General features: G+C 42.8%; 1 protein-coding gene across 7 annotated transcripts in view; it reads right to left on the reverse strand.

Annotated features, from left to right (window-relative positions):
* Window positions 1-25,470, reverse strand: part of SIPA1L1 (signal induced proliferation associated 1 like 1) — a 314,165-nt gene that overhangs the window by 7,576 nt on the left and 281,119 nt on the right. For 6 of the 7 annotated variants that reach the window (XM_073552718.1, XM_073552717.1, XM_073552714.1 and 3 more), the window contains 3 exons: window positions 13,356-13,578; window positions 9,846-9,992; window positions 7,110-7,224 (listed from right to left, as the gene is read on the reverse strand). In XM_073552718.1, the coding sequence (XP_073408819.1) occupies window positions 7,110-7,224; window positions 9,846-9,992; window positions 13,356-13,578 (485 nt within the window). The remainder of the gene's footprint in view (window positions 1-7,109; window positions 7,225-9,845; window positions 9,993-13,355; window positions 13,579-25,470) is intronic. The other variant, XM_073552715.1, reaches the window with a different exon arrangement.

Consider the following 25,470-nt stretch of genomic DNA (forward strand, 5'->3'; position numbering starts at 1 on the left):
GGAAGGAGACCGTGGGACAAGCAGGGGGTTGCAGAGACGCACCGGGGGGGTCAGTATGTTGTGACACACTCGCTCCCCTCCCCCACCTACCCCGTGACTCGCGTATAAGCCGAGAGGGGGACTTTCAGTCCAAAAAAAATGGGCTGAAAATCTTGGCTTATACGCGAGTATAAACGGTAGTTTTCGTTGTTTTTTTTTTAACTCCATTTTTGTCAGGGTACATTTGTCTCTTGTGCATGCTAAAAGTTTAATGTAACTTCATCAGGTTTTGCCACCTGCAATTTTTGCAGCATTTTTGCACTACCCTTTGCTTTCCAATGGGTGAAAAACGCTGCAAAATTGCTCAAAGAAGTGACATGCTGCATTTTGCTAAAGTGCACCTCTTTGACAAAACAGTCAGGAAAAAAACCCTAAGATTTCTGAAATCTCAGACTTTGCTGGTTATGTGAAACGCAGCTGAAAATTTGCAGAAAAAAAGCAGCATAAATGCAACGTGTGAACATAGCCCTTTATTGTCAATAGGAGAGATGTTTTTGAACATGTACAGTGGGAAGCGCTGCGGGGCGGGTACTCCAGGTCCTTCCAGAGTCAAATACGGGAGGATGAATAGTACCCGGCAGCTACTATACAGTTGACAGAGCTATGCAACCGATCATATCCGTTGGCACCGGGTACAGCTGAGCAGCGTGAGTACTTGCTTGTTGCACCCCCCCTAAGGACAGGCCATCAATATTAAAAGTACAGAAAAACAACACCTTTAAGAATTGCAAAGTATATGTAAAAATCAGATGCTGTGATCCAATTTTTTCATGAGGATATTCGATCCATGAAAATAAAAAAAGGATCAGTGGAATAGACCTGTTCCAGTGTTGATAATTTATCTTTCACAGACAGCACTCGGACTGAAAACATGGCTATGTGAATGTACCCTAACCTTCAGTACCTTACCCAGACTGTCACAAGATAGCCAAGTCAGTCTGTAGTCCAAACTATTAGGGTTTGTGTCCACGATCCGGAGTTGCTGTGGGTTTAATGCTACGTACTTATGCAGAGTCAAACTCGAAGTGGCCACATGTTACAGCCCAAGGATGGGATTTCTAGAAATCCTATGTCCACTATGGGTCCCGTGATGCCCGTGGATTACCAGTGGAGGACATGTGGTGCATTTTTCCAAACCGTAGCATGTCAATTTCACCCGTACAATGTATTAGACGCAGTGAATCGGCACGGTTCCGTGAACACATACGGATTCACCTGCGTTCAAAAGCCGGCAGCGCGTTGGACGCAGCGAACATGCTACTTCCAGATCATGGGTACCTGGACTTTAGAGGATTTTTTAGACTGGAAAAATTGTAATAAACACTTGTCTGTGAGAAGTGTTAGATCTGTTTGAGCCTTCAGCCATTAAAAGAAATATTTCAATTCACTGAAAGCAAAAAGCTTTATTAAAAAGAATGGAAACGATAAAGTAGGAATTTTATTAGTCCAATGTGCATTGGATTAAAAAAAAAAAAAAAGAAAACAAAAAAAACCCAACAACGTTTAAAATTCAAAACAAAAAAAAAAAACAAAAAAAACCAACAACCTCTAAAATTCTCAAAAATCTGTAGAATGGATCTTTCAACCTTATGGATTCCTCCACTATATATTTTTTTATGAGAGTGGAGAAAAGACTGAAAAAGTTATGATTTTTGGTATGAAGAGAGTGTGCACAAGTCACTAAATAAATCTTCTCCTAAGTACATAATAAAACTGCTAAACGTTCTTATACAAAGATATACTTTATTAGCATTATATAAGACATCCCACTGAGACCTTTATTTCTGCATGGGGTCTTCTCATCCCATGTAAGCGAATAAAAACTACTACAGTGCCTACAAGTAGTATTCAACCCCCTGCAGATTTAGCAGGTTTGATAAGATGCAAATAAGTTAGAGCCTTCAAACTTCAAACAAGAGCAGGATTTATTAACAGATGCATAAATCTTAAAAAAACAAAAAATGATGTGGCTCGGTTAAATTTTAATACATTTTAAACATAAAAGTGTGGGTCAATTATTATTCAACCCCTAGGTTTAATATTTTGTGGAATAACCCTTGTTTGCAATTACAGCTAATAATCGTCTTTTATAAGACCTGATTAGGCCGGCACAGGTCTCTGGAGATATCTTGGCCCACTCCTCCATGCAGATCTTCTCCAAGTTATCTAGGTTCTTTGGGTGTCTCATGTGGACTTTAATCTTGAGCTCCTTCCACAAGTTTTCAATTGGGTTAAGGTCAGGAGACAGACTAGGCCACTGCAACACCTTGATTTTTTCCCTCTCGAACCAGGCCTTGGTTTTCTTGGCTGTGTGCTTTGGGTAGTTGTCTTGTTTGAAGATGAAATGACGACCCATCTTAAGATTCTTGATGGAGGAGCGGAGGTTCTTGGCCAAAATCTCCAGGTAGGCCGTGCTATCCATCTTCCCATGGATGCGGACCAGATGGCCAGGCCCCTTGGCTGAGAAACAGTCCCACAGCATGATGCTGCCACCACCATGCTTGACTGTAGGGATGGTATTCTTGGGGTCGTATGCAGTGCCATCCAGTCTCCAAACGTCACGTGTGTGGTTGGCACCAAAGATCTCGATCTTGGTCTCATCAGACCAGAGAACCTTGAACCAGTCTGTCTCAGAGTCCTCCAAGTGATCATGAGCAAACTGTAGACGAGCCTTGACATGACGCTTTGAAAGTAAAGGTACCTTACAGGCTCGTCTGGAACGGAGACCATTGCGGTGGAGTACGTTACTTATGGTATTGACTGAAACCAATGTCCCCACTGCCATGAGATCTTCCCGGAGCTCCTTCCTTGTTGTCCTTGGGTTAGCCTTGACTCTTCGGACAAGCCTGGCCTCGGCACGGGAGGAAACTTTCAAAGGCTGTCCAGGCCGTGGAAGGCTAACAGTAGTTCCATAAGCCTTCCACTTCCGGATGATGCTCCCAACAGTGGAGACAGGTAGGCCCAACTTCTTGGAAAGGGTTTTGTACCCCTTGCCAGCCTTGTGACCCTCCACGATCTTGTCTCTGATGGCCTTGGAATGCTCCTTTGTCTTTCCCATGTTGACCATGTATGAGTGCTGTTCACAAGTTTGGGGAGGGTCTTAAATAGTCATAAAAGGCTGGAAAAAGAGATAATTAATCCAAACATGTGAAGCTCATTGTTCTTTGTGCCTGAAATACTTCCTAATACTTTAGGGGAACCAAACAGAATTCTGGTGGTTTGAGGGGTTGAATAATAAATGACCCTCTGAATAAACTTTTCACAATTTAAAAAAAAATTAAACAAAGAAATAACATTCTTTTTTGCTGCAGTGCATTTCACACTTCCAGGCTGATCTACAGTCCAAATGTCACAATGCCAAGTTAATTCCGAATGTGTAAACCTGCTAAATCTGCAGGGGGTTGAATACTACTTGTAGGCACTGTATATAGCAGGAGTGCACAACCTGCCAGATCCCATAGTGCCATCCTGTGTGGCCCTAATTATTTGGTCACAAGCGGGCTTATCTGTGCATCATGGGTGCTCACATGTATTTTCAAAGCCAGAGAGAAGAAAAGGCCTGGCAGACAGCATGGGAGAAGGAATGGATATCAACATTGTACGGCCATCTCTGAGTCCCCCATATAGTGGCAGAATAGGGGGCTTCTAACTAGGTGGTCCTGGAACTGTCACCTATACGTTTCTGGCATATACTTGTGATATGCTATACAGGCATCAGATAACACACCTTTAACCCCTTAGTGGCAGTGACCGAGCCAATTTTGACCAGGCCAATTTTTACAATTCTGACCACTGTCACTTTATGCGGTTATAGCTCTGGAACGAGTCAACGTATCCCACTGATTCTGAGACATTTTTTTGTGATATACTGTACTTCATGTCAGTTTAAAAATTTCTTTGATATGACTTGCACTTAAAAAAATGAAAATTTGGTAGAAATTTCAAAAGTTTTGCAATTTTTAAACTTTCAATTTTTGTGACCTTAAATCAGAGCCGTGTCACACAAATTCATTGATAAATAACATTTCCCACATGTCTACTTTACATCAGCACAATTCTGGAAACATCATTTTTTTCGTTAGGAAATTATAAAGATTAAAATTGGACCAGCGATTTCTCATTTTTCCAACAAAATTTACAAAACCATTTTTTTTTAGGAAAGACATCACATTTGAAGTGACTTTCAGAGGTCTATGACAGAAAATACCCAAAATTGATACTATTCTAAAAACTGCTCCCCTCAAGGTGCTCAAAACCACATTCATGAAGTTTATTAACCCTTCATGTGCTGCACGAGAACTGAAGCAATGTGGAGAGGAAAATAAACATTTTACTTTATTCACAAAAATTTACTTTAGATACCCTTGTGAAAATAAAGAAAAAGTTTGTAACGGGAGAAAAAGGGCCACAAAATGTGTTGTGCAATTTCTCCCGAGTACGCCGATACTCCATATGTGGGGGAAATCCACTATTCAGGTGCATGGCACGGCTCTCAAGGGAAGGAGCGCCATTTGACATTTTGAATGCGCAGAATTGGCTGGAAACAAGAGCGGACGCCACGTCGCTTTGGAGAGCCCCTGATGTGCCTAAACAGTAGAAACCCCCCACAAGTGACACCATTTTGGAAACTACGCCCCTCACAGATTTTATTCAGGGGTATAGTAAGCATTTTAAACCCAGTTACAAAGAAGTTTGATAACATTAGGTCGTCCTATTGAACATGTCGTCATTAGTGTTGAGACCAAGTGCACGCTGCTCCAGTTTGCATTGCGTGCTCGGCTATGCACCAGACATCGTGGGTGCTTGAGTGACATTCTCATATCCCAGCCCATTTCATGGCTGTTCGACACCCCCAAAAGAACTTGCAGGTATCCGCCATACTTCGTGCATACCTGAGAACCTGATGCAAACTCGATTAGCGAGCACTTGCGCTCAACACTAGCTGTTATATCATCTTTTTTTTTTTCTTTTGAAAACCCCCCAATTCTATCACCAACCCTAAGGGTATGTGCTCACGATCAGGTACTGCTGCGGGTTTGACGCTGTGTATTTATGCAGCATCAAACCCGCAGTGGCCAGATGTTACAGCATAGCGGATGGCATTTCTAGAAATCCCATATCCACTCTGCATGCATAGTCGCCTGCTGATCACTCGCAGACTCCGACATGTGGCACGTCTTTCAAGACCGCAGCATATCAATTTCTCTTGCGGAAACGCTAGTCTCCACAACAGAAATTACATCAATAGAAATGTATTGAATGCGGTGAATCCGCACGTGTCAGTGACCACATGAAGCTTTACTTTCGTTCAATAGACGGCAGCGCTTTGGAAGCAGAGATCATGCGCCACGGCCAAAGCACTGCTACTTCTGGATCGTGTGCACATAGCCTAACACAACCCTAGCCCAACCCTAACTGCAAAGAATGGGAAAGAAAATAATTTTTTTTAAATTTTATAACTGTTCGTTTACTAAGGGGGTGACAAAGGGGATTTGACCTACTAATTTTTTGCATTTTCATCACTGTGATAGGGTCTATCACAGTGATCAAAAGGAACCAATAGGAAAAATTCCCTATCGTTGCCAGGTAGATCTCGGAAGGCACAGTGCGCCTGCCATTATTTTCCAGGAAGATGACGTGGAGGGCCGGGGAACAACGGAGGCTCAGCGGACCCCATTTCTCTTTTCTCTGATATGCTAGATCACAACAGAGGAGAGAGAAATTAATTTTAAATCAGACTTTTTTTTTTGTGACCATGTGACAGGGGACTGTAAAAACGGCCTTGATCATGTTCTCCAGGGTCTCCGCGCTACCTGAGTCCTTGTAGATATTTCAATTTTGGGGGGAGCTATACCCTTAATTCTCAGCGCCATTTAAAAAGGGAGGAATAAGTACCCTTAACTGCCGCCGTTAAAGGCGTATCGGTGGTCAATTAGAGGTTAAAGGGAACCTGCCACTAGATGCATGCTGTCCGAACAATAGCATCAATCAGATCCTGGCAGCATACTGGCAGCATGATTGCCACCAGGTACATCTGTCTCTGAAATATGTTCAGAGGAATCAGTTTGAAAGGTTGACTGGGGACCATAAGGAGAAACACGACTAGTCCGACTTCTTCCTGCCCCAGCTGATTGACAGGTCTCTCCTATGTGTGCAGCATCTCAGAAAACATACATGGCTGCAATTGCGCAGTCAGGCTTTGATTCATGTTGCGTGGACTTTAGCAGCACGGATCTAGCGACAGGTTACCTTTAAGTCTTATTGAGGCCCTTGGAATTGTTTCAATCTGAAGTAGACCCTGGACCAAAAAAAGCTTGTGCGCTTCTACTACAGGAGGTTTTAAAACATCCATAGGAAAATAACTTAAAAGGGAATCTCTCACGTCCAATAGCGTTAATAACCTGCAGACATAGCATTATAAAGATGCCTGGCCACTGTACTAAAAGTGCAGCACCCGTGAGAAAATTACCTTTTTTTCTCATGAGAGCTGCCGCCTTTCAGTCATGTCATGGAGCCGTGCCGCTGCAACTTCATTGCTCTTGCTCACTATGGGGAGCAGGGGATGCAAGAACACCCTGGCAATGACAGAGCTAGCTCTGCATTGATGAACTCAGAACCGACTGTCAGTCAGTGCCAAGATGTGCTTGAAGCTGCCGCTCACAGAGCTGTGATTGAATGCCTACATGACTGAAAGCCAGAGGCTCCTGTGAATAATAAAGTTCAATTTCTCCCGAGTGCTGCACTTAGTACAGCAGTCGGGCACCTTCCTATAACCTTCAGATTAACCCTATATCTCGGAGGTGAAGAACCTCAAGCCCCCAAGGTAAATCTGGATAAGTAGCTACGAGTAGCAACATCATCCATACCAACTATCATCACAAAATATAGCAGGATAACTTTCAAGTTGAACATTTTGTAAGACCCCAGTATGATGGTATCAATATCCAAATGACTCTTGGCTGAAAAAAGGTTCCCCGCCCCTGTTGTATCTACAATGTTATCTAACTTGACAGGTTCTCTCTAGGGGGCGATGTACTGTATAGGAAACATGCAATGTTTGGAAGTCTTACCCAAAGTAAGTGCTGGACTGAGAGGGAGACTGGCCTTCTAACTGTTCACCCATCGAGGCGGAGCTCCCCGGCCGGTGTTCATCATCTGGAGAGGCAAAGAAGGAAGCTCTTTGATCTAATGAAAACACAGAAATAAAATTCAGCAGCACCATTTACAGAAAAAATCCTAATTCTCAAATGCATAATGCATCCTAAGGACACATTCATACATTGTGCTTCTGCAGCACCAAAAACCAGAGTGGTGGCAAGAAAATTGCCTCATGCAATAAAATTGTTTTACTTGCACTTTCTTCCATTCATTTGAATGGGATGATTTTTAACTCACTCATATGCTGGTGCTTCAGAGAAAAAAAACACACAAAAAAACGCCCCATGTGAACATACCCTAAAACTGCTGTACTTTCTTCTTTCCTTCCACACTGTATTCTCACGCCTCAGTAGCCATTTGGCCCTGGACATAAGGTAGACATACACCTAAGGTGGTCAAATTTGCTGATTTTTCATTTGGACTTGCCTACAATCTAATATACTGTACAGACCAAAAATGTGGACACACCTTCTCAATCAAAGAGTTTTCTTTATTTTCATGACTATGAAAATTGTAGATTCACTCTGAAGGCATCAAAACTATGAATTAACACATGTGGAATTATATAATTAAAAAAAAAGTGTGAAACAGCTGAAAATATGTCTTATATTCTAAGTTCTTCAAAGTAGCCACCTTTTGCTTTGATTACTGCTTTGCACACTCTTGGCATTCTCTTGATGAGCTTCAAGAGGTAGTCACTGGAAATGGTCTTCCAACAGTCTTGAAGGAGTTCCCAGAGATGCTTAGCACTTGTTGGCCCTTTTGCCTTCACTCTGTGGTCCAGCACACCCCAAACCATCTCCATTGGGTTCAGGTCTGGTGACTGTGGAGGCCAGGTCATCTGGCGTAGCACCCCATCACTCTCCCTCTTGGTCAAATAGCCCTTACACAGCCTGGAGGTGTGTTTGGGGTCATTGTCCTGTTGAAAATTAAATGATGGTCCAACTAAATGCAAACCGGATGGAATAGCATGCCACTGCAAGATGCTGTGGTAGCCATGCTGGTTCAGTATGCCTTCAATTTTTAATAAATCCCCAACAGTGTCACCAGCAAAGCACCCCCACACCATCTCACCTCCTCCTCCATGCTTCACGGTGGGAATCAGGCATGTAGAGTCCATCCGTTCACCTTTTCTTCGTCGCACAAAGACTCAGTGGTTGGAACCAAAGATCTCAAATTTGGACTCATCAGACCAAGGCACAGATTTACACTGGTCTAATGTCCAATCTTTGTGTTCTTTAGCCCAAACAAGTCTCTTCTGCTTGTTGCCTGTCCTTAGCAGTGGTTTCCTAGCAGCTATTTTACCATGAAGGCCTGCTGCACAAAGTCTCCTCTTAACAGTTGTTGTAGAGATGTGTCTGCTGCTAGAACTCTGTGTGGCATTGACCTGGTCTGTAATCTCAGCTGCTGTTAACCTGCGATTTCTGAGGCTGGTGACTCAGATGAACTTATCCTCTGCAGCAGAGGTGACTCTTTGTCTTCCTTTCCTGGGGCGGTCCTCATGTGAGCCAGTTTCTTTGTAGCGTTTGATGGTTTTTGCCACTGCACTTGGGGACACTTTCAAAGTTTTCCCAATTTTTTTGGACTGACTGACCTTCATTTCTTAAAGTAATGATGGCCACTCGTTTTTCTTTACTTCGCTGCTTTTTCTTGCCATAATTCAAATTCTAACAGTCTATTCAGTAGGACTATCAGGTGTGTATCCACTAGACTTCTGCACAACACAACTGATGGTCCCAACCTCATTTATAAGGCAAGAAATCACACTTATTAAGCCTGAGAGGACACACCTGTGAAGTGAAAACCATTTCCGGTGACTACCTCTCGAAGCTCATCAAGAGAATGCCAAGAGTGTGCAAAGCAGTAATCAAAGCAAAAGGTGGCTACTTTGAAGAACCTAGAATATAAGACATACAGTATTTTCAGTTGTTTCACACTTTTTTGTTAATTATATAATTCCACATGTGTTAATACATAGTTTTGATGCCTTCAGAGTGAATCTACAATTTTGATAGTCATGAAAATAAAGAAAACTCTTTGAATGAGAAGGTGTGTCCAAACTTTTGGTCTGTACTGTATATGAAGCAGTATGGGTGGAAAGCATTAGCTTTACAAATTCCCAAGACTTTCTTCTCACAGGAGATAAGCATATTACTCGCTCGCCATTGAGCACACATGCATGCTTGGTCAAGAAGAGTGTACATGAGTATGGGAGGGTATGGCCCACCAATAACCAACTTCAGGGCCCTATTTTCCAGCTACATGCAAATATGACATTATCCTCAATCACAAATGTATCTAACAATGAACTGGATAGATTGTTAAATTAATAAGATGCCGCCTTTGTCTGTACATAGTGATTCAAGTATATTGTGCCAAGTAATGCTAATATAAGAGGGTGGTGGCCCATCGGAGGATTTTCCTGTTCTCCTGTGGGCAAGTCCAAGCCCGAGTACGGGAGAATAGCTGTGGTGGTCTACTTTAGAAAGTATACAGACTCCTTTAGCGTAAACCCTATCATCTTTTCTTCCCAGACCTAAGGAGTAATTGTTTAAGCCACCCCTAAATGTACACATCCAAGAGTAATATAAACTTTATAAGGAATTGCAAGTAAAATAATACAAATCCGACTTTTATGGAACACCTACCCTCAAAGGCCTTGGCAGCATCTACTAAATTTGACCACTCAAGATCAGAAGCAGCATCTGGAAGGGGCATAAGTCCTGGGTCGGGCATGGCCTGTCTTCTCTGATCATGGATGTCAGTGAGGGAGGAGTCTGAGGCTGAAAACTCACCTAGAAGTACCAACAAAGATTATTTTTTTAATCCTGGAATATCTGAGAAAAATAGTTCTGCGTTAATTTCAATATTACAAAACTGGCAAGTGACCAGAATTGTGTGACAAAATGATGGTCTAAAATTAGGTAAAACATTTCTCCTCCCTTACAGGTCTTCCCCCAGCTCCTCAGTCTGTTCTACCACTGCCTAAATATCAATGACTGAGTAACGACCCATCACGTGAGACTAAAATATTTTATTTTTTTGGCTAGAACCGCTATGTTGCCAATATGTGCAGCTAAGCGGTAATTATGTATTTTTTCTCTCAGTTATCCACACAATCAGACCTACTAGGAGCAGTTCTCACGCTAAGGTCTCATTCAGATTTCCAATTTTTGTGTACGAAAGTTATCCATGATTTTCACAAATAGCACTTGTACTTGCAATAGCCTATGGGTCCATTTACATGTCTGACTTTTTCCTCGGCCCGAGAGGACAGCGGAAAATCACCGAGACCTGTCTGATTTTTATCTGAGGATCGGATCAAAATCAGCAATATATGTCAACAAGTCCATGAAAAAAAATCGGACCACACTCCAATGACATCGGATAACACATGTAACACACGCTGATCAGAATAATCAGTCCATTTTTCTCTAAAAATCGGATGTCAGTATGAAGCCTTAGGCTATGTGCACACACTGTGGATTGGTCTGCGGATTTTTTATCTGCGGAACCGCAGATAAAATGACCTGCGGATTGGGCTGCGGTTTTCCCTGCGGTTTATCACCTCTACAATGGTGGAGATGGCGAACCGCAGCAGAATCCGCAGAAAAGAAGTGACATGTCAATGCTTTCTGCGGATTCAAAACCGCAGCTTTTCCGCAGTTAAAAATCTGCAGCATGTGCACAGCAGATTGTAAATCACATAGGATGACATGCTACTGTACACTGTCTGCAGAACTGCTGCAGATCCGCAGCGGCCAAAACTGCAGCGTGTGAACATAGCCTAAAGGACTTCCTCCAGGGATAACAGCTAAACAGAGGGACGGACCTGTGGCAATCAGCCAATTGGTGTGGTGGCTCCCATATATAATTTAAAAAAAGCTAAGATTTCCTCTAAGGATGAACTGAAACTAAAAGTAAACCCAACTAATTATACCTGCATTCCAGAAAACATAACCTTAGGTATGATATTTGTGGGGTTATGTGCACATGGTGTCTTTTTTTAAATGGATTCCGCCTTTTGAAGTGTCACAAATGCGCCCCATAAAATGAACATAATGCACAGCAAATGTCAAAGCGATCTTGCTGTGCACATGTTCCGTGTTATGTCACTCCTATTAACCACTTCAGGACTTGAAAACCCTGAAGGGTTAAAAGTCGTCACATTTTCATTCTTTGGGTGGATTCAGATAGGAGCCCTCTTGCTCTCTATACTTCACAGTACAGAGGAGAAGATGCCGGTGGCGGAGCCACCACAAGAATGACTGTAAAACCGCAGGCGAAGCTGGTGTTTTCCTGAAGTGGCTTCACCTGGGAAAACTCGGCAGCTGTGCCGGCATCTATAAGACAAAGTGCGCGCATAGCCTTAAACTGTCACAAGTCACCATACCTAGAGTTGTGCTGACCAACAATTCTAGACAACACACGGACAAGGGTGGTGCTGTGTCTCTTGTCCAGATTTCTTTATAGATTTGTCACATATAGGGAATACAGAAAGATCAATTTTGACATCATAGCCACACTTCTGAAAGGCATAACAGTTCCTATTCATTAAGACAGGTGTTTCGAAAGTCAATTAATGAATTTGGAGCATCTTCTCAGTGGTGAGTGCCTCACCAGAAATATTACTCCAGTCAGTGACTGGAGTAACATTTCTGGGGCAAGAAACTCCACCACTTTCAATAAATTTGATGGTGAGTCGAAAAACCAAAGCAGCCTGCTGCAATATTTCCACTGCTTTCCTGCAGGACCTTTCACCATGTTTTGTGCTGAAACTTTTTTTTTTTATATTTGGGCACAGTTGCAGAGATATTAGCAAGCAAAGTATTGTCATCTAAGGCCTCCTTCACACTTCATTTTTTTTGCATCAGTTCAAATCCGCCAAAAAGTAGAGGGAGAGAGAGAGGGAGAGAGAGAGGGAGAGAGAGAGGGAGAGAGAGAGGGAGAGAGAGAGAGGGAGAGAGAGAGGGAGAGAGAGAGGGAGAGAGAGAGGGAGAGAGAGAGGGAGAGAGAGAGGGAGAGAGAGAGGGAGAGAGAGAGAGGGGGAGAGAGAGGGGGGGGAGAGAGAGGGGGGGGAGAGAGAGGGGGGGAGAGAGAGGGGGGGAGAGAGAGGGGGAGAAAGGGGGAGAAAGGGGGAGAGGGAGGGAGAGGGAGAGAGAATTTTTTGTCCGGCACCCAGAAAGAATTTCGGGTTAAATAAGTGTCTGGAGGATCCGCCAGAGAAAAAAAACGTTGCAAGCTCCGTTTTGAAATCTTTGAGGATGGTGACGGACAGCAACTTTTGGCAGATCCTCAAAAAAAACGGATGCAACGGACGGCAATCAGTCACAATCCGCCATTAATGGAAGTCAATGGAGAAAAAAAATGGATCCTCATAAGAAAATTGAGGATCCGTTTTTTTCAATACCTGGCGGATTGTGACTGATTGTAAAAAACTGAAGTGTGAAAGAGGCCTAATGAGTTTAGTTATGTTCAAGTAGGCGGTAATAGATATTTTTCACCGAGGGAAAAAGCACAGGTGGTCCGGAAATCTCAATATTTCCAGAAGTTCTGTGCTGTAAATCTGCAGTGCTTATTTAGGCTGCACACTCCGGTTGGCAAGATTTGTGGAGTACGGTCACGTGACCCGGATGACATCATAGGTCCTTCTGGACTTCTATGTTGCTGCCTTGTGATTGGGCAGCGTCATACAGGAGGAAAAAGTACACGTCCCCAGCCCGAAATGAAAAATATCAAACACCATAACACTCACTTGGATTTAACGAACGTTAGAGGTTTTCCACTACTTTATCATTGATTACCTATCCTTATTAGAGGTCATCAATGCTTGATCTGTCAGGGTCCAACATCTGGCACCCCTGCCAATCAGCTTTTCTTGGGGTCAGCAGCAGCAGCAGCAGCCGGAGCTGCTCCGTCTTCAGATAATGGCCGCAGTAGTGTACTGCACATCCACCCACTACTGATTTGAATAGCATTGCCACAGGGCTGCAGCAGTTTTCAGCCGTAGCCCGGCTGCTAAGAGTTAGCGCAGTCTTACGCTTAAAGTCTGAAATAGGGCTCTTGCACATTATACACTTTGTATAATAATGCAGGCACATTTCCAACATTAAATATCAGAGAAAATCTCAGTATATAATACTTTCTGCACTTCTCACCGTGAATGGACGTCATACCCATAGTGTACGATGGTCTGCGCATTTGCAATGACTTATTCAGAGAGGGGTATGTGCTACTGAAGAGGACATCATTGGGAAGAGCTTGGTCCAGGAGTGACGCTCGAGCATTGATGAACACCATCTCCCGCTGACTACTGTAGATGCTTTCATCAGAAAGTGTCCTGTGCAAGGATCTTTTGCTTGATGTTGTAGAAAAAGACGACTGAGAAAAAATAAGGTAAAAGTTCATAAGATCTCTACATAGACATAAATGAAAGTAATGCCATGCAGCTGAATTGAAAGACATGCCTCATATTATGCTGCTGCCATTTTAGGCCAATATTTCTCATCCACTAATTTGGTTTAGTCAGGAGGGGGCCGTAGGAGGGCAACAACCCAGCAGCAAGACCGCTACCTCCGCCTTTGTGCAAGGAGGAACACTGCCAGTGCCCTGTAAAATGACCTCCAGTAGTCCACAAATGTGCATGTGTCTGCAAAAACGGTTAGAAACCGACTCTAAGAGGATGGTCTGAGTGCCCGACATCCACAGATGGGGGTTGTGCTCACAGCCCAACACCGTGCGGCCATCCAAAGAACTGCCTCCCCACACCATTACTGACCCACTGCCAAACCGGTTGTGGCAGGCAGCAAATCGCTCTCCTTGGCATCTCCAGACTCTGTCACGTCTGTCACATGTGCTCAGTGTGAACCTGCTTTCATCTGTGAAGAGCACAGGGCATCAGTGGCGAATTTGCCAATCCTGGTGTTCTGTGGCAAATGCCAAGCGTCCTGCATGGTGTTGGGCTGTGAGCACAACCCCCAGCTATGGACATCGGGCCCTCAGACCATCCTCATGGAGTCAGTTTCTAACCGTTTTTGCAGACACATGCACATTTGTGGACTGCTGGAGGTCATTTTACAGGGCTCTGGCAGTGTTACTCCTTGCACAAAGGCAGAGGTAGCGGTCTTGCTGCTGGGTTGTTGCCCTCCTACGGCCCCCTCCACGTCTCCTGGTGTACTGGCCTGTCTCCTGGTAGCTCCTCCAGCCTCTGGACACTACGCCGACAGACAGAGCAAACCTTCTTGCCACAGCTCAAATTGATGTGCCAACCTGGATGAGCTGCACTACCTGAGCCACTTATTCAGGTTGTAGAGTCCGTCTCAGGCTACCATGAGTGTGAAAGCACAACCAACATTCAAAACTGACCAAAACATCAACCAGAAAGCATTGGTACTGAGGTGGTCTGTGGTCCCCACCTGCAGAACCACTCCATTATTGAGGGTGTCTTGATAATTGCCAATAATTTCCATCTGTTGTTTATTCCATTTGCACAACAGCATGTGAAATTGATTGTCAATCAGTGTTGCTTCCTAAGTGGTCAGTTTGATTTCCCTTAAGTTTGATTTACTTGGAGTTATATTCTGTTGTTTAAGTGCTCCCTTTATTTTTTTGAGCAATGTATTATCAAGGTGGTATGTTTAACCCCTTAATGACCAGAGGTATTTTTGGTTTTGCATTTTTGTTTTTTTTGCTCTCCTTCTTCCCAGAGCCATAACTTTTTTTTAATTTTGTGGTCAAAATGGCCATGTGAGGGATTATTTTTTGCGGGACAAGTTGTACTTTTGAACGACACCATTGGTTTTACCACGTGAAATTGCAAAAAAAAAAAAAAAAGTGTAATCCCACAGTCTTTTTTTCACCATGTTCACTAAATGCTAAAACTGACCTGCCATTATGATTCTCCAGGTCATAACGAGTTCATAGACACCAAACATGTCTAGGTTCTTTTTTATTTAAGTAGTGAAAAAAATTAGAAAGTTTATTAAAAAATAAACAAAAAAAAACAAATTGCGCCATTTTCCGATACCTGTAGTGTCTCCAATTTTCAAGATCTCGGGTTGGTTGAGGGCCTATTTTTTGAGTGCCGAGCTGACGTTTTTAAGGATACCATTTTGGTGCAGATACAATCTTTTGATCGCCCGTTGTTGTATTTTAATGCAATGTTGCGGAGACAAAAAAAATGTAATTCTGGCGTTTTGAATTTTTTTCTTGTTACACAGTTTAGTGATTGGGTTAAATCTTTTTTTTATATCGATAGATCGGGCGATTTTGAACGCGGCGATACCAAATATGCATGTGTTTGATTTTCTTTATTGTTTTATTTTGAATTGGGCGAAAGGGGGGTGGATTTAAACTTTTATTTTTTTTTTTTAAATATTTAAAAAAAATTTTTTTACTTTTGGCATGCTTCAATATTTCATAGGAGACTAGAAGCTGCTATAACCTGATCGGCTCAGCTACATACAGGCGATGAGACAAAAAAAAAAATCAAAACAAAGGAGTGCTCACAGTGGCAGGGTGCCAGTGTGTGAAGGTAATAAGAAGTGCCGTGCAACCACAAATAATATCCCTGCACCGACAGAAGCTAGACTAATGTAGCTAAGAAAGGACAGTTGGAATGTCACAAGGGAAAGCAAAACAAAAGGGAAATCCAACCATAAAGTGCAATCATAATACAGTAAATATTTATTAATTCCAGTAATATACAGGTAACAATAGGAACAACAAAACAATGTGTACAAATAATTCATTAAAAACAAGGCCACACCTTATTTATACCCATACAACTCCCGGTATGCACTTTACTTAATTGGCATTACATTGAGACTGGCACCTTGTTATTGGCTGGATTACAATATTTGGCCATTTTTGTATCTGGATGTGCGGCCTTGTTTTTAATGAATTGTTTGTGCACATTGATTTGTTGTTCCTATTGTTACCTGTATATTATTGCAATAATAATTATCATTTACTACATTCAGGCGATGATCAGATCACCTGTAAGTAGCAAAATTGCAGACTTGCTATAAGCGCCGACTGTTCTGCCCTCTGGATATAGGGCAGTCTGTTGTGTTATGTGTTCTAAATAGGGCTATATGTTTGTATTATGTGCTGGGTTAGTAATAGAACCATCTAGTGGTGGCTCATTTTATAGTAGTGTATTTGATAGCATTTACAGTCTGTGACTTTAACAGAAGCAATGCACTGTGGGATTGAAGCAATGCTTGTGGGAACAAAGCAGTGTATTCTGGGATGAGGGAGTTGCCATTTTCTTTTTGTGTATCTCATAGGACGCACGTGTTATTTTTGTCCTTCTGTTAACCTTTGCGTTCCTGTAACTTCTCTACTTGAGTGGCTATTTGGGTAAAGCATATCTGGTAAGAATCAGTGTTTTCTTGCAATGCAGTGATTTAGAGAGGTGTTAGTTACTGTTTAGTAGTAAGGAGATGTTTTGAGATGTCATTAACTGTTTAGCTGCCAGTTCACAGTGAATGTAATCAGAGACTTATGTATTCCTATGTAATGTTTGCATCACTGTACACTTTCCCAATACTTACCCATGTTGTTTGTATTTCTAATAGTTTTACCACGCATGTTCTATACTGTTCACCAATAAACAATTGATAAGCACACTACCCAAACCTATTTCCCTGGCCAGACTTTAAATATCAATGAAACATACTGATCTTTATAGACAATACGCTACATCTAGATCAAAAAAGTGTGATAGAAACACTCATTAAATAAAATTCCAATTTTTATTTCAACATATAAAATAAAAGTGCCTCATACCATACAAAAGATCAAAATTTAGCGAATACAAAAGTTCAAGGAACATGAAAGATAGACATATATTGTAAGCTGCATATCAAAATTGTGCATAAAATATTTTCTGCAATTTCAGTGGAATTATCTTAGAAAATATAAGACAAAAGATATCATTGAAAACACACCATATAATTATTATACAGAGATAAATTATCCTCTTAAATTTAGTTTTATATTTCTCAGTAAAATCTACCTTTTTTCATATATATTGCAACAAACCGCATGGCCTAATTGGTAGTAATTCATATGAAATAGATTCAAATTAACGTTACACTACTAACAAAATAGAATAGTGGAAAACCGCATCAATTTGTAAATTGTGTGCTCCGCATATATAGAGATACCCCTCTTATACTCTAGAAAGAGTGCCACCAAAGTTTATCAACCTTCTATTTTGTTTATATATTCATTGGAGAAATTCCTTATAGCGTATTCAGTCTGCACAAAAAAGATAAAAGGCACACTAAGGCAGTTCCCGATACTGCTATGTGCTTTGTATGTCTCCCAGAAAATTATTGCAATTACACAAGTTTTGTTATACATGTTTATTTCCTTTGTGTGCACTGGAACAATACAAACAGAGAAAAAAACGCAAATTGGACAAAACCCCCAAAAAGGGTAGGACAAAATTGTTGACATCCTCAAATTGATATTTGGATGTACACCCTTTGGAATAAAGAACTGCAATCAATCTCTTCCTATACCCATCAACAAGCTTCTTACACCTCTCAACTGGAATTCTGGAGCACTATTCTTTTGTAAACTGCTCCAGGTCTCTCATGTTTCAAGATGACTTCTCCCAACAGCAATTTTAAGATCTCTCCTCAGATGTTCAATGAGATTTATATCCAGACTCATTGCTGGCCACTTCAGGACTCTCCAGAGCTTGGTTTCCATCCATTTCTGGGTGCTTCTTGAAGTATGTTTGGGATCTTTGTCCAGCAGGAGACCTCTCACCTAAGACACAAACCCAGCTTTCTGACACTGGCCACTACATTGCAACACAAAATCCTTTGGTAATCTTCAGATTTCATGATGCCTATCACACAGTCAAGGCACCAAGAGCCAGAGGCAGCAAAACAACCCCAAAACATCTTTGAACCTTCACCATATTTGACTGTAGGTATGGTTTTCTTTTCTTTGTAGGACTCATTCCATTTTCGGTAAACCGTAGAATATTTTCCCAGAAGGATTTTGACTTACTCACGTACATTTTGGCAAATTGCAGTCTAGCTTTTTATATGTCAGCAGTGGGGCTTTCCTGGGTCTCCTGCCATAACGTTTCAACTCATTCAAATGTAAATGGATAGTTTGCGCTGACACTAATACACCTTGAGCCTGCAGGACAGCTTGAATTTCTTTGGAACTTGATTGGGGCTGTTTATCTACTACTATCCAGATTATCCTGTGTTGCGACCTTTCATCTAACATTCTCTGACGTCCATGGAGATTAGCTAGAGTGCCACGGGATGTAAACTTCTGGGTTACGTTGCGCACCATGAACGAAAAAACATCAAAATCTCTGGAGATGGACTTGGAACTTAGAGTTTTTTGATATTGTTCCAACAATTTTGTTTCTCAAGTGCTCAGACAGTTCTCTTCTTTCTGTGCTCCATGTTTAGTGTGGCTAACACAGACACACAATGCAAAGATTGAGTCAAAGTCTCCCTTTTTTATCTGGTTTCGGATGTGATTTTCATATTGCCCTCACCTATTCCTTGCCACAGGCGAGTTTGAATGAGCATCACATTTTGGAAAAGTGACAACAATTCTATCTGGCCCATTTTTGAGGTTGTGTGTGAAATTATGTCCAACTTGCTTTTTCTTTTTTTGTGTTGTTCCAATATGCACAAAGGAAATAAACATCTGTATACAAAGCATGTGTAATTGCAATAATTTTCTGGGAGAAATACTTAATTTCCTGGAACAATTTCAAGGGAGCAAAACACTTTTGGCCATGACTGTTTAAGATCTGAGCAGGTTGTGCAACCTGGAGTGTCCTCAGATTCAGCTCGCTGAGTTTTCTGCAGCTCTGCCCTTGACTGCACTCCACTGAGTCACAATTGAACTGTTTATGGATTCAGCGGCTTTTTTGTTTCCTATCCTTCTGTCATCTTCCAAGGTTCCCTGTTGTCAGGGAGACAAGTCTGAACATTCCTTCTCTATGAAAGATCTAAATAATATAAAGTGCATTGGAAAATGAGATAATGAACTCAAGAAACTTCAACCAACATCAGAAGTTTCCTACAGAGAGTAGTAATAGGAAGACAGTAGAGTGCCAGCTAATTCCTAGTTTTTTTTATGCATTTTACTTCTAAATGTAATATTTTATATAAATGGCAACTTGTCTTGTCATTTAAGGGTTTCCCTACTTTTGCAAGAGGAAACTAGATATTAACTGTTTCACTACTGCAACTACAGGGCAACGTTCACATACTAAATTTGAAGCAGATTAGGCAGGGAGATTTTCTGGTGCATCCAGAGTTATTTCGTCCGTCAAATGTAGGGAACCAACCATTAGAAGTTTGGGGTCAGTCGGTCAGGAGTAGTATATGTCCTATGACACATCAAGCATTAAAGGGTTGTCTGGCCTTACTGGGAGCGATGGGCTCCTGACTGCAACTATGTGATTTGCATACATGCGATCAAGTGCTGACTAGACGTGCGCAGCCTCACTCAACGCAAGTGTATTAAGGGAGGCCGAAAGTTTAGTTGTAATGTGGCCAGAAGTATACATATCATAACTGCAAACTTCTGGCACCGGAGAATCCTCACATTGCGCACGATGTGAAGATTGACAAGTCTGCAGTCACAGACTGGACAATCCCTTTAACTTGTGGTTTGAGCCATAAGGGCAAATGTTTATGTGAAAACAACTTTACCTTTTTGCTTTCATTCAAGAGTGGCTAGTTTGTCCACAGACTAGGGATCCCCTTACTTAATTTTGAAAGTAAAATTCATTTTTTTGTGTAAAAACTTCCAATACCTTAATTGTTTATTGAAAAGGGTTAATTTAATGGTTCAGTTGGATTCTACCCCTTTAGTAATGTTATTATCAGCTTGGATTTAGCTTTAGAAAGTGGAGCTAGCAGCACTGCCAAGTACCAGACCACACTCTAAGGGTATGTGCACACGTAGTTTTTAGTCTCTGCGGATTTTGTAGAGAAAACCGCAGGAAATCCGCAGGACAAAGTGCTGCGGTTTTTCTGCGGATTATCTGCGTTTTTTCTGCGGTTTTGCCCTGCGGTTTTACACCTCATAATGGATGAGGTGTAAAACCGCAGCGTTTCTGCACCAAATAATTGACATGCTGCGGATTGTAAACCGCAGCAAAACCGCGCGGAAAAAAACGCAGCATGTGCACAGCTTTTTTTTATTTCCATAGGAAATAAAGGTACTGTACAACGCAGCAAAATCTGCTGCGTTTCTGCAGAGCCAAAAATGCTGCAGAAACGCAGCAGAATCCGCAGCGTGTGCACATACCCTTAGATGACTGCTAAGGCCTGTTTCACCCATCCGTTTTTCCCCTTCAGTCAAAATCCGCCATTTAGAAAAAAAAACGGATCCGCCATTTTTCTTGGCGGATCCGTTTTTTTAACCATTGACTTGTATTAACGGCAGATCTTGACGGATGGTCATCCGTTCGATCCGGTTTTTTACGGATCCGCCAAGATTTTGCCATCCGCTGAGCGGACAGGACGGACAATGAAATGTTTTTTTCCCCGGCCGGATCTGCATTTTCTATTGCACATGCCCGGGAGAAATGCCTGTGTCTGAAATTTAACCCTAAAATCAGTTCTGGCGTCTCAAAAAAATTCATTCTCTCTCTCCTCCCCCCTCCCGCCGGTAGCGGTTCCTTTAAAATTCTTCCTTCGCCGGATTCGTTAAAACAACGGTCCGGTGCCAAACGTGGTCAGTACATGAACGAATCCGTTATCCGCCATTTTAGTGGATTTTAACTGACGTAAAAAACTGATTTGTGAAACAGGCCTAAGGACATGCACAATACTCAATATTGTTTATTGGGTCTAGAAAGATTTATCTCCTCTTAGCTTTCTGCCCAGAGACATCAGGGGGCTAGGAGTGGGGTATAAGAGTTTGAGTTACACAAAGAATAGAGGAGTCCAAAATGAAACTTCAAGATAAGCTGCAGGAAAGTCTGCTCTCATCTCTAGGCTGAATATCATGTACATTTATTGTTCAGTACCTTGCTGTAAATGATATCTTTGCTACACTGTACGTCTTTTGCCATCTTATCCTGTTAGCTGCTAATATTTTCTGATACATTGCACATCGTTTGCTTCCTTCAATGTCTTTATCTCCTCTTGCATGCCTTATTCATTGTAATTTCAGGAATCTGTATTAGTCATTTAGCCATTGTGTGGTTCCTCTATTTATCTTGCATCTTTGAATTTATTATGAAACACTGAATGATGAGCTGTGCAGCCTATATCATATGCAGATTAATGAACAAACCATCTTGGTTTCCAAGAATTCGGATTACTGGGGAAAAAACAAAACATGTATTCCTAGCTAATAAGAGAAGCAACTTTTCACTGTCACCTTCAGGCTGTGCACCCACGTAAGCGGTTTTTTTCGCGTTTTTACCGGCAAAACCGCTTAAAAGAAGCATCCCATTCATTTTAATGAATTCTGCACTTTTTGTGCATATTGATGCGTTTTTTTTCCACGAAAAAAACGCATCGCGGTAAAAAACGCAGCGTACTCATTAATTTCGCGGAAAAATCCGCATTTCTAACTATTGTCTATGACAGGGGTCCCCAACCGCCGGTCCGCGGCCCAGCACCGGGCCGCTGCAGTGCCCTTGCCCGTCCGAGGACACAAGGGGAGCCAGGGGCGGTCAGTGGCATAGCGGGGGATGGGGCGGCGCGCAGCAGTTCTTAGCGGCGGCCAGGGAGCGATCCAAGCAGCTCCGCTGCCTGCAAGAGGGAATAGCAGGAGCGGAGCTGCAAGGAACCGTCCAGCTTCCTGCCCGCCGCCCGCGCTTCCCGTCTCTGACTGACACAGAGAGGAGCGCGGCCGCTGCTGTGTCAGAGCGAGGAAGCGCGGGCGGCGGGCAGGTGAGAGGAGAGAGGTGGTGTCTGTGTGTATGTCTGTGTGTGTGTGTGTGTGTGTGTGTGTGTGTATGTCTGTCTGTGTGTGTACATGTATGTGTGTGTGTTGGTCTGTGTTTGTGTAGCCTGGCCGTGGAGGAGATGGGGACATGAGGAGAAGGCCATGAGGGGAGTGATGGAGAGACGGCAGTGATGGGGTGAAGGCAATGATGGGGAGAGGGGAGTGATGGGCTGAAGGCAATGATAGGGAGAGGGGAGTGATGGGGTGAAGGCAATGATGAAGAGATGGCAGTGATGGGGTGAAGGCAATGATGGGGAGAGGGGAGTGATGGGGTGAAGGCAATGATGGAGAGATGGCAGTGATGGGGTGAAGGCAATGATGGAGAGATGGCAGTGATGGGGTGAAGGCAATGATGGGGAGAAGGGAGTGATGGGGTGAAGGCAATGATGGGGAGAAGGGAGTGATGGGGTGAAGGGAGTGATGGGGCACTTATTCAAAACCTATGGTGAGTTGAGTCACATTATAAATGTTATTTAATTATAAGTATGCACTGCTACACTACAACCGTGTCCATAGCCCCGCCCCCTTATGACCAAAGCCCCACCCCTGCCACACCTCCATCCCCGCCCTGCCGGGCCATGGAAGAATGGTCTTGCTTGAATCCGGTCCCTGGTGCAAAAAAGGTTGGGGACCACTGGTCTATGAGACAGGATGCTCCGAAAAAAGACGCATAAAAAATCACGCGTTTTCTGGGAAGGAGTCCGGTTTTCAGTCAAGAATTTTCTGCATACGTGGGTACATAGCCTCACTATTCATTTCTGGGATGGAACATTTACATCACTAATTTTTACCTTTTATCAGGTCTACATTTGCTAAGTGACCACAGGGAGTCTAAAACCAGCCGTACAAATTAGAGCGCTCATTCGGCTCCTGTGTTCTCCATGAGAAAGCCATCAACTGACGCGTCAGCCAGCGACTTATCTCAGAGAGGACAATGCGATCAGCAGTCCGAAATAGGACAGAAACAATGAACATTTCCCCTGACCATCAGTCGGCTGGCGGCCACATACACTGTTCAGTGTCACCCAAACCTGTCGATACTGACCGCCATCCAATGTGTATAGGGCATTAAGGCAATCTGAGACCCTCCGCCTCTCTTACTATAGTTCCCTGCCTGCATATTCCGATTGGCTGCAGTGCACAAACACAAGCCCATCATCAGTATTGCAGTGCACAAACAGAAGCCCATCATCAGTAGTGCAGTGCACCAAGAGAATAAGGACAGAATGATTATCCATTACAGACTGCTAAACCACCAGTAAGAAAAAGATTATCCGGTAATTGACACAAATTTGATGAGTTAACAAGGGGCGCCTGGAAAGTGGCTTTAATTTCCAGAACATTTTCGGAATGTTCCGTGTTTGCTCAGTAACACGTTACATTCTGTTTACTGCTAGACATGTTTAGGAAATCCTTCAGCCGAAAAAGCTAAAATGAAACATGACAGGGAAGTACCCAACGGGCCATCTTCTGAGAATTGTGTCAAAAGAATTAGATGGGGAGACAGCGAGCAAGCCGCAAAGAGGGCCGCGGCAAAACGAAGCCCAAGCTATACTGTAACGAATAGCACCAGGTTTAGACACTCTTGTAAAGCCAAGCAAAACAAAATTAAAAATCAGCTCACTATGGGAAGCGAGCACTGACATCCTGATAAAACCTGCTATATTGTAACACATTTTTTGGCTTTAAAAAAAAATAAAAAATAAAATAAGAGACGAGAATATAGTGCACAGTTGTCATGGAAACTGTGTGCCCTGGATGAACCTTTATAAAGTGCTCAGAGCTCCATGGGGGATTATTTTCTTGTACGGTGCCTTGCGCACTTACTGCGATTACAAATACTGAAAAATCTGTTGTGGCTTTAGTCCTGGACACCATTCTGAAATTCACTGAAATGGGATAAATTCTAATTTTTCTTGCAAGAGAGCTTTTTAAAGGAGGTTTGGTGATAAAAAAATTATTTCCAAACCTTGTGTGTCCTCTGTGTCCTTAAGGGGAATACTGTAGATCATCAGAAAATGGCCTATTTTAATCCGAATTTCTTTTAGATTGTAATATGAAAAAAAACCAAACAGGGATTTTTGTGTGTACTCACCGTAAAATCCTTTTCTCCGAGCCACTCATTGGGGGACACAGGACCATGGGTGTTATGCTGATGCCACTAGGACACTAAGCAATTATATAAAGAAATTAACTACTCCTCGGCAATATACACCCTCTGCTGGCTTTATGTTGAACCAGTTTGGTGGCAAAGCAGTAGGAGCTAGTAATTACCAAACAAAAAACACAATATGTCAAAACCAAAGAACCACCACAAGCCAACAGGCTAAAAGGGTGGGTGCTGTGTCCCCCAATGAGTGGCTCTGAGTAAAGGATTTTACGGTGAGTACACACAAAAAATCCCCGTTTCTCCTTTGCCTCATTGGGGGGCACAGGACCATGGGCGTCCTAAAACAGTCCATGTGTGGGAAACAGCAGGACACCTGAAACCTCGTGTACCAACAGGTTAGATCTGCCCTACAGATGTGATACTGCCGATTGCAGAATCCATCTGCCAAGGGCCGCATCTGCGGAAGCTTGAGAATGAATGTTGTAATGCTTAACAAACGTGTGTAAGCTGGACCAAGTAGCAGCCTTGCAAACTTGCTGTGCCAATGCCTGATGCCGAATAGCCCAAGAAGCCCCCACTGATTGAGGAGTGTGCCTTAATCCCCACAGGGATAGGCTGACCTCTATCACGGTAAGCCTCTTGGATCACTGAGCGGATCCACCTGGCCATTGTAGCTTTAGAAGCAGGTAGACCCTTTCTGTGTCCCTCCGGAAGCACAAAGAGGGAATCTGATTTGCGGAAAAACGCCATTTGGGAAATATATTTCCTGAGTGCCCTAACCAAATCCAAAGTGTGGAGAGCTTTCTCGGTACGATGGACCGGCGCTGGGCAGAAGGAGGGCAAAACTATGTCCTCATTCAGATGAAAAGAAGAGACGACCTTAGGTAAGAAGGACAGAGACATCCTCAACACCACCTTGTCCTGGTGGAAAACTAGAAATGGAGGCTTGCAAGACAAGACGACAATTCAAGACCCGCCTGATGGATGTTACCACCACAAGAAAAGCAACCTTCCAAGAAAGAAGGGCAAGTGTTGCGTCCTGCAGAGGTTCGAAGGGGGCTTCTTGCAAGTCACCTAGGACCAAATTAAGGTCCCAAGGCTCCAGTAGCATCTTGTAGGAGGGAACAAGATGCGACACTCCCTGTATGAAGGTCTTAACCTGCGATTTAGAAGCTATCCTTCACTGAAACAGGACGGAT

Source organism: Dendrobates tinctorius, unplaced genomic scaffold (genome assembly GCF_039654945.1).
Source record: "Dendrobates tinctorius isolate UK_male_01 unplaced genomic scaffold, ASM3965494v1 ptg000194l, whole genome shotgun sequence".
Taxonomy (NCBI): Eukaryota; Metazoa; Chordata; class Amphibia; order Anura; family Dendrobatidae; genus Dendrobates; species Dendrobates tinctorius.